This window comes from Triplophysa rosa, linkage group LG15, assembly GCF_024868665.1.
Source record: "Triplophysa rosa linkage group LG15, Trosa_1v2, whole genome shotgun sequence".
Taxonomy (NCBI): domain Eukaryota; kingdom Metazoa; phylum Chordata; class Actinopteri; order Cypriniformes; family Nemacheilidae; genus Triplophysa; species Triplophysa rosa.
This window is the reverse complement of record NC_079904.1, coordinates 12,860,109-12,878,062: the sequence shown is the minus strand read 5'-3', so window position 1 is coordinate 12,878,062 and position 17,954 is coordinate 12,860,109. Positions and strand designations below refer to the sequence as shown.

The following is a 17,954-nucleotide window of genomic DNA, read 5'->3' as shown; positions in this document are numbered from 1 at the left end:
TACTTAACTATTGATAATTTATGTGATGCAAGAGACAGCATATCTTCTATTCTAAGATAATCATTTTCATTATTGTTTGTAATGATCAAAAAGCAGATAAAATAAAGTCATTTTATTTTTACTATATAGGTATAGCACTAAAGTCACAAAGCCGAAGTGTAACTGTTTATTACTTTTTTAAGGAACTTTTTTATCAGCCCTCCTAACAGCAAGGTTGTGCAGCAATGAACACTTTTGTGCGTGTGTGTGCGTGCGTGCGTGCGCGCGCCTGCCCGTGCACGTGCGTGTTAGATAGAGGAGCCGCTTGAAAGAGCAGAGGCTCCACGGCTCGTTTATAAGCACGTCGGTGCCCATCCTTAAATAACATGTTCATCACAATGACAATAAAAATACGATCAATCTTATCTTTAAGCCCTACTTTCCAAACTTTCTAAAATACTCAAATGCAATGCTAACTCTGAAACATGGCATTACCTTACCTCTCTTTGTGATGCCTTTGCAGGTGTCTTACGAAATTGGATGTTGTCCCACATGTTTCGGGGAAAGTTTTGTTGCAAAAAGTTTCCTTTTAAGCGCACTGTCGATACATTTATTATGGTTTGTAAAACCAATCTGTATTATGCCACTGCTCGCTGACATCGTGCCTGGTAAATGATTGATGCTGTTCAGTTCGCGCCGCGGACGAATCATTCATTCGAACCGGTTCTTTTTTTTTAGTGAACCGGCTGAACCAGTTCAGCTGAATCGTTCTCGTTTAGCGTCTCCCGTAGCAGCTCTCGTTCTAGAGTCGGCAACAGTTTTCGGATCATTAGTTTTCGGATCACAAGAATATTGCTCTATCAATGTTTTGTTTTGAAGGAGAAAATAAAACATATATCGCTGGACTCGCTGGAGACCGAGTAGAACATTTGCGAGACCAATGACCAAGTCCGAGACAAGTCCGAGTTCAAATACCAACGAGTCCAAGACAAGTCCGAGACCATTAAAAAACATCCGAGACCGGACTCGAGTACTACAGCACTATATCCTAATGAAGCTTTAGTCCATCCAGCCTGATTTTCCTTTCTCTAAAGTCTTTCTGTGAGCAAAAGCCCTGGCAAGATTGCCAAGTTTAGCTCATTGAACGTTTCTTGTCATGGTTATGCCTCACCTAGTCTTGGATTTCCTCGTCCTGAGGCAGAGCCATGACAAAGTCTTTGGTTTTGTGTGGGAAAACCATGGTGTTTGTCTTTTTGACTTTCCATGTGTTTTCTCGTGTCTTGTCTTTGGCCCCGCCCCTCTCGTTTCATGTATTGCTTCCTGTCTGTGTTTCATTACCCTCACCTGCCCTGTGTCATTATCCCTCGTTTGTCTTGCCCTACTTAATGCCCTCTTGTTTCATTGTCCTGTGCTTTTGTGCTGTGTATGTATGTATGTGTACGTGTACCTTGTTCATGTTCGCATGTTGTTGCCCGTAAGCCTGTTTCTTGCCCGTAAGCCTGTTTCTTGCACTGTCCCTGAACTGTGAGTTTTGTGGTTTTCCTTAGTTACCCTGCTGTGTGTTTAGACGTTTGGTTGTGTTTTTAGTTTAGTTTTGCTATTCTTGTTTTACGTTTTGCCCCCACGTGGGAAGTCTTTTGTTTGTATTCTTAGTTTTGTCATCCCCATCGTGGGTGTTTTGTTTGTGCAGTGTTTTGTTTAAATAAAGTATTATTTTGTTAACCCCGTCATTGCCGTTGCCTGCATCTGGGTTCTCTTTCACGCCAGTCCCTGACAGTTTCTGCTCATTAGCATGTGTAAATATGCTGGTTTTGATTAGCAGTTGTTTCCACACTCATGTTGGCATCACCATCAGGCTTTAATGAACTTGGGGCATCATGATGAAAGTTGTCCAGCCTCCTGAACATATACAGTATATTCAAATGCACTACTCTGAAAGACTGCACTTTATACATGATTTATACAATTGTCTTTATTTATTTCTGTTGTCTTTCCTTTAACATCTCATATATTTCTCTTATTGTCTGAAATATGTAAATAAACATTTATCTGTAGCTGACTGGCAGACCTTGAACCTGGCAAGTCAAGAAGAAAACTGAAAATGTCATTACCTCCCCACTTCTGTCTTTCGTTCTGTTTTTCTAAAGAACACACAGCCTATCATTTGTTGTAACTCTATTTCGGTGATTAAGTCTGATTTCTCTAACTAGAAATCATAATCATAAAGTAAGACTTTCTGCTGTCAAACAGTTTGTGAAAGGCTTCATATCCCATCTGTGACAACATGCTGTCATTGCTGTTCTTGTATTTTAGATATAGTTTCATTGTCGTTCAAAACACTTTTCTTTTATCGAACACACACCGTAAACGTAAAAAAAGATGAATTTAATGAAATTAAATGTGGAGTTGTAAATTAAACTTTAAAATGCAAAAATGCACCATAAAATGGCCTGTACAACACAAAATTGTCATTTTTTACTGAGCTGTTCTTGTAAAACCGTTTACTCGAAATGCAGGTTTGGCTTTATTTAACCCTGATCTTCTCTCAGATCTCAGCATGCATTAATGCAAGTCGAGAAACTCAACAGAGGAAAGTTCAGGTCAGACAGCATGCGCTCAAAATAACTCCTGCTTGAGGTATTTCCAGGACGTGGAAGCAAAATACAGCATGTGTTTATATCAGGAACATTATAAGTATCCCTTGAGAGTGAGTTTATCCTGCATCTGACTGTATTACCGGTCCGTGTTTTATAATTTGCCACTATGACTTGGCCTTGAAGTCATTCGGCAATTACTCTGCTCATCATTTTCTCTTCCTGGCTCGCCTTATGACAGCAGGAGATTATCCAACACCATAGCAACTATATAATGCTGCTTTCATTTGCAGTCTGAACGGATGTCTCCGTATGGTGCATGTGTGTGTGGTTGAGAATGTTTTTCGTATGCACGTGTCTACCTAACAATTTATCTCATTTAAGGGTTTTACTATAAAAAAAACATTCTTGTTTGTCTTTGTCCTCTAACTAGTTTTATCTATAGTATAGTATAAATACGTAATATTTGTGATTAAAAATGATAGTTGGATATTTTAGTCCTTACCGTACAGATTATATATTTGTCTCCTCCTGTCCTGAAGTCTTTTCACACGAATTGATTCTGCACCAAAAGGATGTGCACAAATTTAAACAGGTTTTATAGTCTTCCAGTGTTTGGACAAAGAGATTTCAGTTTTTTGGGGGGCTGGATGTTTAAACAAACAATTAATAGTGTTTTGGGTAGTTTTCAAAGTTAAAACTTGTGAAAGAGGAGTACTGCTTGGTTTATTAATTAAATTAAATTATTTTCTCTTTAGATACTGTGAAAATATATTTAGTTATGTACATTAAAGTAACAGAATACTTTTTAAGTGCCTTTTTTGGTCCATCTTTAGTGGGAAGTGAGTGCCCCCTGGCGGTGAATCAAATTGCTTACAGACGGTTTTTATTGACTTCTTTTTTTTCACAGACAAAATCATGTTAGTAAAGTACATTTTTTGACAAAGCCATTGATTTGTTAATAGATTCAGGAGTGTAGATTGAGCACCTTTAAACCATAATGAAAAATTGAGGTTTTGTACAGACTGTGCTAACCATTGCAGATAGATACACAGTTTAGTACGAGGTAAACTTTTTCAGCACCACCATTAAGAGCAAAAAGGGCTGATGACTTTCTGAAAAACTTCAATGAATACAATACACACACACCTCACACTGGGAAAATATACTGCAAGTGATGGAAGATTCTATTACAGTGTCTCTATGTTAAGAGTTGTTATAACTTTTAAAATAAAAATACGTAGATATAACGATTAAGAACATTAAATCACTTGACCCACAGCACTGATATTCAGAGTAATAACAGTAATACAGATTTCAATACAAATCAACCACTCATTTCATTTCTGCGGTAAATCCGAATTACAAAAGTGCTGATATGCAGGTGTGACTTTAAAGAAGACAACAGAATTTCTCTTTAAACACTATTTCTATTATGGAGGAAATATCCAAATCACGTGTCTAAATTTATGAAAACATAAATAATTTCATACAAAAACAAACAAAGTATAGCACCTTAAATGATTTGTTCAATAATCACACAGACGAACAGAGCACCTTTGTAGTCATTTTTGTAAATGAATATAATGTAGACTCACAAACTCGTATTTAAAACAGAAGCTGGCCAGTCATATTGGGCCTCGGTGAAATGCAGTCCAAACAGAAAATGTTAGGGTTGAGGTTAATCTATCATAAAAAGTGTTACATGTTTTAAAATCGTCAGTTTTTTTGTAAAGACAACTGATAAATGTTATATTTCATCCCATACATATAAAAAAATTCTATATATTTTTTTAAATTATTAAATTATTCCTTTTAATAAATCTTTTTAATCTTGTAACTAGTGTGAAGAGTGTTGAGGTCAGGTGTTAGAGTTTACAGTCGACTACTAGAGAGACGTCCAGGGGAGGGACTGCGACTACGACTGGCCATCTGACAGACAGACAGAGAGAGAGAGAGAAAGAGAGAGCTAGAGAGACAGGTCACACAGCTAGAAAAATATTTTTATATAAAATAATATAAAGGCACACTCCATGAACAGAGTATAAAGTATTGCTTTTTTGGTCAGTGAAAGGAAATTCAACTTCAAAGTCGATTTTAACCAACTAAAGGTGGTAAGACTAAATATGCATATGCATTTTAATTTCGATATATTTCAGCATTTTACTAAGTCCAGTAGGGCTACATTTATTTATTAATTTATTTCTATTTATTTTTACTTTTTAGACAATTTAGGAGGGGATGAGTACAGACATTAAATATGTTTAAAGTTATTTTACATGCTATGTCTATTGTGGTATCTAATATGTAATTGTTCCAAAAAAACGTGGGATTGGTTCCCTTTAATAACATAAAGTGCACCATATTGATGAAACATGGCAAAAAGAATTTCACATAAAATGTAATTTGAGAGGTATGAAAAAACGTAACACTTAAACTAAGACACAGACATACGATTGATAATTACAGTATATATGGTGAATTGAAGAGTGTTTTCAGTCATCACAGAAACTCACAAATGTGCGTGTGGGGCTTCCTGAGCGGGATTGGGATCGAACAGGACTGGAACTACGACTCCTGCTTCTCCACTAGATAAAAACACAATGATCCACATTGATCCATTTGTTTTAAACTCTTTGAATGATTTACTACCAAAAGAATAGGTTAAGGGGATACTTCACCCAACAATGAAAATTCTGTCATCATTTACTCACCTTCGATTTGTTCTAAATCTGTATAAATTTCTTTGTTCTGATGAACACAGATAAAGATATTTGGAAGAATGCTCATAACCAAACAGTTCTTGGCCACCAAAGTAGGAAAAATGACAATGGTCGTCAAAAGTGCCCTCAGAACGGTTTGCGTTCCTACAGTGTTCAAAATATCTTCTTTTGTGTTCAACAGAACAAATGTATTTATAAACCTACTATGGTAGTCAATGGGGGGCAAGCTCTGTTTGGTTACAAGCATTCTTCCAAATATCTTTCTCTGTGTTCATCAGAACAAAGAGATTTACACAGATTTCGAAGGTGAGTAAATGATGACAGCATTTTCATTTTTGGGTGAAGTATCCCTTTAACTGTACAGTAAATCATTAACAAACATCTCCACAGAAAATTCCTCTAAAGAATAGGCCTATAGTTTATTCACATCTGAGTATGTTCAGATTTTTTGATTGATTTTCTCTGAATGTCTTTGACATACCAGCGCTCCTCTTTTGGTGACTGCCTCTCCTTTTAATATGACAGTATCTCCCTCCACCAGCACCGGCCACACGTGATACGCCACCAGAGGAGCTGTGAACTCTGAATCAAAACTGCGTCTGTACCTGAGAAGAAGAGATAGTGTATGTCTGCAAAAGCCACAAGTTTAATTTTGTGCAACTCGGTTTGTTTTGACCTTGAAAAAGCATCAGTGTAACACACATCTTGTTAGAACTAGTGTTGAGTGAATAAGTAATGAGTGTATGGGAATGCATTAGATTGTTTTGAGCTCCACTGACTTCACATCGCTGTAGAGTTCTCCATCTGAGCTGAAGGCCAGATCCAGTGGTGGATCCAGAGTCTGCATGGCGAAAGCTATTCGGCACACTTCCCTGATAAAGCTGCTGATCAGAACAAAGTCGACCTCCGGAGGGAAGGAGATACTCGGGTTTACGTTCATCGAATTTATGACGTCCTGAATAGATGGAATTTGAACAATTGATTACTCTCAGATGATGAAATGAAAGAAATGAACACAGAACGTTTCTGAAGCAAATGGTCAAGGACACCATAGAACCCAAATATGTTGACAAACACATTTGCTATGAGGATTAAGAGATTTGTAATCACAAAAATGTTTCAGTCTGGAGCTGCTGAACATACATTAACGCTGGTTTGCACGTCATACAGGTCCAGATTTCGCACAATGTAATCCACCACTGCATCCTCTAGACTCTCATGACCAATGTGTGTGGAGGAAAGTGTCTTCTTCACACGTATCTTGAACTGCCGATAGGCCAGTTTAGCAGCCTGGAAAGATTCCTTTTGGACAATACAAATAACTCAATGACTCTAAAGAAATGATTATTATTATTATTGGTTGTTGACCTGACCTGGTTATTGTTACTGTCCTACACTACCAGTTGTCAGTCATGATGGATGGTAATAAATAACCAAAGGTCTTCTCACCACAACAGCAATGAAAATGATCCTCTGGACTGTGTCCAGGTCGTCAATGTATCTGCGCAGGAGACTCTGGGACTCCAGCCTCTCATTGGCATACAGGTCTGAGAAACGAGAGACCAGCCGGGCGTGACGTGAGGAGCTGGTGAGCTGGGCACGTGTGGGAGACTCGCNGATGCAAGAGACAGCATATCTTCTATTCTAAGATAATCATTTTCATTATTGTTTGTAATGATCAAAAAGCAGATAAAATAAAGTCATTTTATTTTTACTATATAGGTATAGCACTAAAGTCACAAAGCCGAAGTGTAACTGTTTATTACTTTTTTAAGGAACTTTTTTATCAGCCCTCCTAACAGCAAGGTTGTGCAGCAATGAACACTTTTGTGCGTGTGTGTGCGTGCGTGCGTGCGCGCGCCTGCCCGTGCACGTGCGTGTTAGATAGAGGAGCCGCTTGAAAGAGCAGAGGCTCCACGGCTCGTTTATAAGCACGTCGGTGCCCATCCTTAAATAACATGTTCATCACAATGACAATAAAAATACGATCAATCTTATCTTTAAGCCCTACTTTCCAAACTTTCTAAAATACTCAAATGCAATGCTAACTCTGAAACATGGCATTACCTTACCTCTCTTTGTGATGCCTTTGCAGGTGTCTTACGAAATTGGATGTTGTCCCACATGTTTCGGGGAAAGTTTTGTTGCAAAAAGTTTCCTTTTAAGCGCACTGTCGATACATTTATTATGGTTTGTAAAACCAATCTGTATTATGCCACTGCTCGCTGACATCGTGCCTGGTAAATGATTGATGCTGTTCAGTTCGCGCCGCGGACGAATCATTCATTCGAACCGGTTCTTTTTTTTTAGTGAACCGGCTGAACCAGTTCAGCTGAATCGTTCTCGTTTAGCGTCTCCCGTAGCAGCTCTCGTTCTAGAGTCGGCAACAGTTTTCGGATCATTAGTTTTCGGATCACAAGAATATTGCTCTATCAATGTTTTGTTTTGAAGGAGAAAATAAAACATATATCGCTGGACTCGCTGGAGACCGAGTAGAACATTTGCGAGACCAATGACCAAGTCCGAGACAAGTCCGAGTTCAAATACCAACGAGTCCAAGACAAGTCCGAGACCATTAAAAAACATCCGAGACCGGACTCGAGTACTACAGCACTATATCCTAATGAAGCTTTAGTCCATCCAGCCTGATTTTCCTTTCTCTAAAGTCTTTCTGTGAGCAAAAGCCCTGGCAAGATTGCCAAGTTTAGCTCATTGAACGTTTCTTGTCATGGTTATGCCTCACCTAGTCTTGGATTTCCTCGTCCTGAGGCAGAGCCATGACAAAGTCTTTGGTTTTGTGTGGGAAAACCATGGTGTTTGTCTTTTTGACTTTCCATGTGTTTTCTCGTGTCTTGTCTTTGGCCCCGCCCCTCTCGTTTCATGTATTGCTTCCTGTCTGTGTTTCATTACCCTCACCTGCCCTGTGTCATTATCCCTCGTTTGTCTTGCCCTACTTAATGCCCTCTTGTTTCATTGTCCTGTGCTCTTGTGCTGTGTATGTATGTGTACGTGTACCTTGTTCGCATGTTGTTTCCCGTAAGCCTGCTTCTTGCCCTGTCCCTGAACTGTGAGTTTTGTGGTTTTCCTTAGTTACCCTGCTGTGTGTTTAGAAGTCAGTCCTGGAGGGCCGGTGTCCTGCAAAGTTTAGCTTCAACCCTAATCAAAAACACCTGAACAGCTAATCAAGGTCTCACAAAGCAGACTAGAAACTTCCAAACAGGTGTGTTGAGCCAAGTTGGAGCTAAACTCTGCAGGACAGTGGCCCTCCAGGACCGACATTGGACACCCCTGGTTTAGACGTTTGTGTTTTTAGTTTAGTTTTGCTATTCTTGTTTTACGTTTTGCCCCCACGTGGGAAGTCTTTTGTTTGTATTCTTAGAACCTGGCAAGTCAAGAAGAAAACTGAAAATGTCATTACCTCCCCACTTCTGTCTTTCGTTCTGTTTTTCTAAAGAACACACAGCCTATCATTTGTTGTAACTCTATTTCGGTGATTAAGTCTGATTTCTCTAACTAGAAATCATAATAATAAAGTAAGACTTTCTGCTGTCAAACAGTTTGTGAAAGGCTTCATATCCCATCTGTGACAACATGCTGTCATTGCTGTTCTTGTATTTTAGATATAGTTTCATTGTCGTTCAAAACACTTTTCTTTTATCGAACACACACCGTAAACGTAAAAAAAGATGAATTTAATGAAATTAAATGTGGAGTTGTAAATTAAACTTTAAAATGCAAAAATGCACCATAAAATGGCCTGTACAACACAAAATTGTCATTTTTTACTGAGCTGTTCTTGTAAAACCGTTTACTCGAAATGCAGGTTTGGCTTTATTTAACCCTGATCTTCTCTCAGATCTCAGCATGCATTAATGCAAGTCGAGAAACTCAACAGAGGAAAGTTCAGGTCAGACAGCATGCGCTCAAAATAACACCTGCTTGAGGTATTTCCAGGACGTGGAAGCAAAATACAGCATGTGTTTATATCAGGAACATTATAAGTATCCCTTGAGAGTGAGTTTATCCTGCATCTGACTGTATTACCGGTCCGTGTTTTATAATTTGCCACTATGACTTGGCCTTGAAGTCATTCGGCAATTACTCTGCTCATCATTTTCTCTTCCTGGCTCGCCATATGACAGCAGGAGATTATCCAACACCATAGCAACTATATAATGCTGCTTTCATTTGCAGTCTGAACGGATGTCTCCGTATGGTGCATGTGTGTGTGGTTGAGAATGTTTTTCGTATGCACGTGTCTACCTAACAATTTATCTCATTTAAGGGTTTTACTATAAAAAAAAACATTCTTGTTTGTCTTTGTCCTCTAACTAGTTTTATCTATAGTATAGTATAAATACGTAATATTTGTGATAAAAAATGATAGTTGGATATTTTAGTCCTTACCGTACAGATTATATATTTGTCTCCTCCTGTCCTGAAGTCTTTTCACACGAATTGATTCTGCACCAAAAGGATGTGCACAAATTTAAACAGGTTTTATAGTCTTCCAGTGTTTGGACAAAGAGATTTCAGTTTTTTGGGGGGCTGGATGTTTAAACAAACAATTAATAGTGTTTTGGGTAGTTTTCAAAGTTAAAACTTGTGAAAGAGGAGTACTGCTTGGTTTATTAAATAAATTAAATTATTTTCTCTTTAGATACTGTGAAAATATATTTAGTTATGTACATTAAAGTAACAGAATACTTTTTAAGTGCCTTTTTTGGTCCATCTTTAGTGGGAAGTGAGTGCCCCCTGGCGGTGAAACAAATTGCTTACAGACGGTTTTTATTGACTTCTTTTTTTTCACAGACAAAATCATGTTAGTAAAGTACATTTTTTGACAAAGCCATTGATTTGTTAATAGATTCAGGAGTGTAGAATGAGCACCTTTAAACCATAATGAAAAACTGAGGTTTTGTACAGACTGTGCTAACCATTGCAGATAGATACACAGTTTAGTACGAGGTAAACTTTTTCAGCACCACCATTAAGAGCAAAAAGGGCTGATGACTTTCTGAAAAACTTCAATGAATACAATACACACACACCTCACACTGGGAAAATATACTGCAAGTGATGGAAGATTCTATTACAGTGTCTCTATGTTAAGAGTTGTTATAACTTTAAAAATAAAAATACGTAGATATAACGATTAAGAACATTAAATCACTTGACCCACAGCACTGATATTCAGAGTAATAACAGAAATACAGATTTCAATACAAATCAACCACTCATTACATTTCTGCGGTAAATCCGAATTACAAAAGTGCTGATATGCAGGTGTGACTTTAAAGAAGACAACAGAATTTCTCTTTAAACACTATTTCTATTATGGAGGAAATATCCAAATCACGTGTCTAAATTTATGAAAACATAAATAATTTCATACAAAAACAAACAAAGTATAGCACCTTAAATGATTTGATCAATAATCACACAGACGAACAGAGCACCTTTGTAGTCATTTTTGTAAATGAATATAATGTAGACTCACAAACTCGTATTTAAAACAGAAGCTGGCCAGTCATATTGGGCCTCGGTGAAATGCAGTCCAAACAGAAAATGTTAGGGTTGAGGTTAATCTATCATAAAAAGTGTTACATGTTTTAAAATCGTCAGATTTTTTGTAAAGACAACTGATAAATGTTATATTTCATCCCATACATATAAAAAAAATCTATATATTTTTTTAAATTATTAAATTATTCCTTTTAATAAATCTTTTTAATCTTGTAACTAGTGTGAAGAGTGTTGAGGTCAGGTGTTAGAGTTTACAGTCGACTACTAGAGAGACGTCCAGGGGAGGGACTGCGACTACGACTGGCCATCTGACAGACAGACAGAGAGAGAGAGAGAAAGAGAGAGCAAGAGAGACAGGTCACACAGCTAGAAAAATATTTTTATATAAAATAATATAAAGGCACACTCCATGAACAGAGTATAAAGTATTGCTTTTTTGGTCAGTGAAAGGAAATTCAACTTCAAAGACGATTTTAACCAACTAAAGGTGGTAAGACTAAATATGCATATGCATTTTAATTTCGATATATTTCAGCATTTTACTAAGTCCAGTAGGGCTACATTTATTTATTAATTTATTTCTATTTATTTTTACTTTTTAGACAATTTAGGAGGGGATGAGTACAGACATTAAATATGTTTAAAGTTATTTTACATGCTATGTCTATTGTGGTATCTAATATGTAATTGTTCCAAAAAAACGTGGGATTGGTTCCCTTTAATAACATAAAGTGCACCATATTGATGAAACATGGCAAAAAGAATTTCACATAAAATGTAATTAGAGAGGTATGAAAAAACGTAACACTTAAACTAAGACACAGACATACGATTGATAATTACAGTATATATGGTGAATTGAAGAGTGTTTTCAGTCATCACAGAAACTCACAAATGTGCGTGTGGGGCTTCCTGAGCGGGATTGGGAACGAACAGGACTGGAACTACGACTCCTGCTTCTCCACTAGATAAAAACACAATGATCCACATTGATCCATATGTTTTAAACTCTTTGAATGATTTACTACCAAAAGAATAGGTTAAGGGGATACTTCACCCAACAATGAAAATTCTGTCATCATTTACTCACCTTCGATTTGTTCAAAATCTGTATAAATTTCTTTGTTCTGATGAACACAGATAAAGATATTTGGAAGAATGCTTATAACCAGACAGATATTGCCCCCCATTGACTCCCATAGTAGGAAAAAATACAATGGTAGTCAAAAGTGCCCCAGAACTGTTTGCTTTCCTACATTCTTCAAAATGTCTTCTTTTGTGTTCATCGGAACAAAAAAAATGATCAAGTAACTTTTCCTACTATGCTAGTCAATGGGGGGCAAGCTCTGTTTGGTTACAAGCATTCTTCCAAATATCTTTCTCTGTGTTCATCAGAACAAAGAGATTTACACAGATTTCGAAGGTGAGTAAATGATGACAGCATTTTCATTTTTGAGTGAAGTAACCCTTTAACTGTACAGTAAATCATTAACAAACATCTCCACAGAAAATTCCTCTAAAGAATAGGCCTATAGTTTATTCACATCTGAGTATGTTCAGATTTTTTGATTGATTTTCTCTGAATGTCTTTGACATACCAGCGCTCCTCTTTTGGTGACTGCCTCTCCTTTTAATATGACAGTATCTCCCTCCACCAGCACCGGCCACACGTGATACGCCACCAGAGGAGCTGTGAACTCTGAATCAAAACTGCGTCTGTACCTGAGAAGAAGAGATAGTGTATGTCTGCAAAAGCCACAAGTTTAATTTTGTGCAACTCGGTTTGTTTAGACCTTGAAAAAGCATCAGTGTAACACACATCTTGTTAGAACTAGTGTTGAGTGAATAAGTAATGAGTGTATGGGAATGCATTAGATTGTTTTGAGCTCCACTGACTTCACATCGCTGTAGAGTTCTCCATCTGAGCTGAAGGCCAGATCCAGTGGTGGATCCAGAGTCTGCATGGCGAAAGCTATTCGGCACACTTCCCTGATAAAGCTGCTGATCAGAACAAAGTCGACCTCCGGAGGGAAGGAGATACACGGGTTTACGTTCATCGAATTTATGACGTCCTGAATAGATGGAAATTGAACAATTGATTACTCTCAGATGATGAAATGAAAGAAATGAACACAGAACGTTTCTGAAGCAAATGGTCAAGGACACCATAGAACCCAAATATGTTGACAAACACATTTGCTATGAGGATTAAGAGATTTGTAATCACAAAAATGTTTCAGTCTGGAGCTGCTGAACATACATTAACGCTGGTTTGCACGTCATACAGGTCCAGATTTCGCACAATGTAATCCACCACTGCATCCTCTAGACTCTCATGACCAATGTGTGTGGAGGAAAGTGTCTTCTTCACACGTATCTTGAACTGCCGATAGGCCAGTTTAGCAGCCTGGAAAGATTCCTTTTGGACAATACAAATAACTCAATGACTCTAAAGAAATGATTATTATTATTATTGGTTGTTGACCTGACCTGGATATTGTTACTGTCCTACACTACCAGTTGTCAGTCATGATGGATGGTAATAAATAACCAAAGGTCTTCTCACCACAACAGCAATGAAAATGATCCTCTGGACTGTGTCCAGGTCGTCAATGTATCTGCGCAGGAGACTCTGGGACTCCAGCCTCTCAATGGCATACAGGTCTGAGAAACGAGAGACCAGCCGGGCGTGACGTGAGGAGCTGGTGAGCTGGGCACGTGTGGGAGACTCGCCCCTCACAGGGCTGACCGAGCGACTCCGGCGGGGAAGAGGACTGGGTGAACGGCTCCTGACCAGTCTGAAAGTGAGGTTTACTCACCATGTCAATCCAAACTTGTGAAAAATATTTTTTAAGTGTGACATTTTCATGCTAAACATACCTGTCCTGCAGAACAGATTTCTCCGCTGTGAGGAAAGAGACCTCATCTTTTAGGAATCTGACCTGCCTCTCATGGTCATCCAGAACATCCAACTTTCTCTTATATGAAGCAACCTGATCTTGAGCTGCTCGCAATCTAACACAAACCCGAATTTCCATAACTTAAGAAAAATTGAAATATCGAAAAACATTTCCTCTACAATTCACAAATATCATGAAGACACCCCAGCTAACAAAATATCCTCCTAACATTCCTATTACGTTCCACTAACATTGCAAAAACAACCGTTTTATATCAATGCTTTTATAACATTTTAAAAACATTTAGCAATTACAAATAACATTGAAAAAATGCTCTTTTAATGTTACTGATAGGACTTTTTTGAAAACATTGAGAGAAATTTCAAAGAGAACTTTTAGAGAATGTTGCTTCACACCAAACGCGAATTAAGAAATTTGCACGAGTAAATTACATACAAAGACGTCAACAGGTGCGAACTTGCGCCGGGCGACGCGAATCAGGCAGCGCGATTGCATAATGCTGTGTTCACACTAAACGCGAACAATCACGTTCCTTGCTCTATTTTACTCGCAGGAAAAGTTCGTTATTTTCGTGTGAGTTTCGCAAAAAGCATCACGCTACAGTGTAGGGTTGTCACGGTACCATAAACATGTTTTACGATACTATACCAGCTGAAGTATCTCGATACCAAGTAGTATCAAGATGCTGTGCCATATAATTCAAATTTATACAAAAAACACAGATTTAGATTAAACATTTTGTATTTACTATAGTAAACTGTATTATACTTTGCACTAGAATATGTTGTTGTATTAACTGTAGTAATTGTATAAATTGTAGCAAATACATTTACATTTAGTCGTAAATACTATAAATACTGTAGTATACTTAAATATTTACTATGATAAGACTCAAAAACACTAGTATCTATGAGTTTTAGTAGTTTACTGTAGTAAATACTAAAGTACACTAGATCATTTTTCACGTAGGAACTAATTCAAATGTTGGACAAATTTAATTGACACAGCAGTCTTTATAAAGGGAAATATTAGGCTTACTTTAAATGCAGAACTAAAACGGCCAGTAGGTGGCGTCAATTTTCCACTGAGTTAGTGAATCATTTAACCAACTCGTTCAAATCGCCAATTTGAATCATTAACTCGTCCGAGACATTCAAAACACACATTCATTTTGGAGATAAACACCGCAAAAAGGCAGATGTAAGTGTTCAAATAAATATTAATGCGCATATGCAACATTACCTACGGTACTACCGTTTCAAAAATACAGTGGCATCGCGGGTATTTTGAAGCTTTAGCATCGCGATGCAACCGTAGCACCGGTACACCGTGCAACCCTACTACAGTGAGTGTCTTCACGCTCCAGACCCATCAAACAGTAGGTGTCAATGAGCTCTTTGCGTGAAATTCTCGCTCGAGTTGACATTCTTCAGCTTGCGCGGATGACGCGAACGCACGTTAATTGCGCCACCTGATTCGCATCATTCGCCCCGTGCAAGTTCACATCTATTCGCATCTTTGAATTGACTTTGTATGTAATTTACTCACGCAAATCACTTAATTCCATTTGGTGTGAACACAACACACAAGTGAACACTCAACATTACAAAAATCATGAATTATTAAAAAAAAGCTTTTTTACTAACTCTGCCTTTAGATGTAGTATTTCATCCTCCGTGGCCAACAGTGTGGTTGCTGATTTATTCTTTGTAGAATCCAGTTCAATCTGAGTGTCAGCCAGTCTGAAATCAAATAATAGCACAGAAAATTCTTTCTGATTTATTTATATGGTGTATGAAATGGTTGAACAGTGACTTCAAGAGCTTGTCAAGTTTTCTGTACAAATATTAATGTATTACAACGTCAGTAAAAATATATATATTTTTTTATTTAAAATAAAACATAAGTATAGCAATGTACTTTAGTCTTGTTATTAAAATTGGTACTGACTCCTGCTTAACTGAGTTCAACTCCAAACGTGTAGAACACAGCTGATCTTCTATTTTCTGCATGTCGCTCTCATGAGCAGAGGACATTTCACGAATCTTGCGCTCTTTCTCCGCAGATTCCTAATCAGCATATATAGGAGTACACAAGCACAAATGATATACACATACAGCAGTATGACTGCTCAAAATCATTTGATTCACTCATGAACCCAATGAAACACAAATACAGCGCAAGTAGAAAAAAACTTGAAAAGGATTCTGGGATATCTCACTGACCTGCATGAGACTGAGGCTGGTATCCGTGGAGATGGAGGAAGCTGGAATAGTGAAGCAGGAGCCAAGCCACGGTAAAAAACGAGACTTCAGAGTGTCAATCCCTGCATAATGTCCCCCTGAAGCAAGAGAAAGTACAGAGAATGTGGTTTTAATCATAATTAAAGTTATCATTTTAGCTTGCTATACACAACAAGATGAAAGAAAATCGTTTGCAGTGAAATAAAGAACAAGATGATGAATACATATAATTAAACAACTGTATTTATTGCATCATTTTAGTGCATAACAATAAAAGTAAAAATACATTTTCTTATTGCATACAGGCAAATACATAGATACCCCGTCACTTAAATTCATGGGGCTTTATGAATTTATTGTGAAGTGGTCCCTCTTGCTCTGGACACAGTATATTGGCTATATCAGAGAACCTTAGAGGGGACACAGGACAACAGCTGCATGAAGTGCACTTGCATTTCACATTCTAAGTGAGATGGAAAACCTGAAGAATCAGAAAGAAGAAATATAATAAATCATATAGAAGATGCAGGTAGGAACAGGGAATTCAGACATGCTAAAGGAGACACGGAATAAGCGGACAGAAAGGAGAAGAAGAGTTTCTTACCCTCTTGTGCTGTAAGGTTGAGTATGGTGAACAATTGACCCTGAATTTTAGAGTTGAGCTCCACCAGCTCACAGCACCGGTTCAGATTCTGGTCACAAGAAAACACCTGAGAGAAAACACGACCAAAGACTGTTATGAAACTGTTTAAAAATAAAGAAATAAAAAGCAGTAGTTAGGAACAGATCTGCAGCAAGGTGATATTCCATTTCTTGACCATGAACGATAAGTGCCTTTGTTTATTTATGTTAATTAACTAAATTATAATTATTTTTGGTTGACAATCAATAGGCTACACCAAACATATTTGGTTTTATTTCACACTGATTTGAGAGGTTAATAAAACGACCTTTAAAGAAGACGTCAGTAAAGTTTTTACGAGACATGCAAAAAGCTAGCTTGACGGGAGCGCGCACACTGCGTCAGCCTGTCAGGTCTGCCCAGGAATGCCAGCACCGTTGTCCTGACAACGAGCGTCCATAGTAACCAAACTTTGCGTAAAATCAATGCAATGAGGCTAATAATCCAATATAGAACGATTGTTAGAATATAAATTCAGAATGCAACAATTGACGTAAAAGTGCAACCCACTGCAAATATATGTGAACTGTTATTGCATTTTGATGTGTGCAAAACTGCAGTCACAAACCCAAATAGTTCCTGTATAACGTAAAGCAATCCCCCAGACAGTAGGCCTATCAAGAATGTACAATTACCAAATTCGTATTCGTGTATACAAACCAGTAAACACACATAATACAAAGAGGCTTGCAGACCTACAGTATGGTAAGTGGTTGATCTCAGATTAAAACTTACGTGGTAGTCTTTGTACAAGGCTTCAAGTTTATCCTGCAAGACACTGAAGGGGGAAGAGTTTACCAGTCTTCGCAAATTGTCAGCCATGGCTACAGTTTGTACTGCTTTAATCCTGCTTCAGGATGTCCCAGTGCCGCGGCGCGGGACTTAATCTAGCAGCGCGAGTGCGCGCCTTGTATTTATACTGGTTGTAAAAGCCCACCATACGCGCAGCACCTTCCCTTGAACTTCATTGAAACTATGGACGCGCTTTTAGTTGTAGCAACGATGCTGGCTTTCTGCACCTCTCTTAAGGAAATATAGTTGTTTACGTAGAGCGCGGAGTCGCGGACGGACAAACGGAACCTGTTTTTTGACATGGGCACTTATTATGTTACTACAGTGTCTATGTCTGAAGGTGTCTGAAGGTGAAGCTCAGTTAACTTCTCAGTGATGAAATCTCACACTGTCAAACGACACAAGTGGGTGTCAGATGTCAAGTGCAGGAAGATCTTTATTTACACTCAGTAAAAGAGAAGTGTTAGTGTTATGCGTTAATTGATTTTCCGTTA

At 37.9% G+C, this 17,954-nt stretch overlaps 2 protein-coding genes across 2 annotated transcripts; both read right to left on the bottom strand.

Moving 5' to 3' along the window:
- Window positions 1-4,406: 4,406 nt before the first annotated feature.
- On the bottom strand, window positions 4,407-8,322 carry LOC130566067 (mitochondria-eating protein-like). Its single transcript, XM_057353285.1, has 7 exons — window positions 8,312-8,322; window positions 6,746-6,935; window positions 6,440-6,598; window positions 6,076-6,251; window positions 5,778-5,901; window positions 5,090-5,161; window positions 4,407-4,505 (listed from the first exon to the last, which is right to left on the bottom strand). Exons 1-7 carry the CDS (start codon window positions 8,320-8,322, stop codon window positions 4,449-4,451), a joined length of 789 nt encoding a protein of 262 aa, XP_057209268.1. The 3' UTR covers window positions 4,407-4,448.
- A 2,228-nt stretch (window positions 8,323-10,550) lies between these two features.
- spata18 (spermatogenesis associated 18) lies at window positions 10,551-17,619 on the bottom strand. The gene is made up of 12 exons (XM_057353267.1): window positions 17,404-17,619; window positions 16,591-16,696; window positions 15,969-16,084; window positions 15,694-15,812; window positions 15,390-15,485; window positions 13,703-13,837; window positions 13,389-13,620; window positions 13,083-13,241; window positions 12,719-12,894; window positions 12,421-12,544; window positions 11,715-11,786; window positions 10,551-11,130 (listed from the first exon to the last, which is right to left on the bottom strand). Exons 1-12 carry the CDS (start codon window positions 17,488-17,490, stop codon window positions 11,074-11,076), a joined length of 1,479 nt encoding a protein of 492 aa, XP_057209250.1. The 5' UTR covers window positions 17,491-17,619; the 3' UTR covers window positions 10,551-11,073.
- Window positions 17,620-17,954: the final 335 nt, after the last annotated feature.

Excerpts from the sequence above, each read along its gene's own strand:
- spata18 (XM_057353267.1), bottom strand. The coding sequence starts at position 17,490 with ATGGCTGACAATTTGCGAAGACTGGTAAACTCTTCCCCCTTCAGTGTC. Across the intron at positions 15,486-15,693 it reads TTGAACTCAGTTAAGCAGGA|ACTGGCTGACACTCAGATTG; the intron begins GTCAGTACCAAT and ends ATTTGATTTCAG. Across the intron at positions 12,895-13,082 it reads ACGTGCAAACCAGCGTTAAT|GACGTCATAAATTCGATGAA; the intron begins GTATGTTCAGCA and ends CCATCTATTCAG.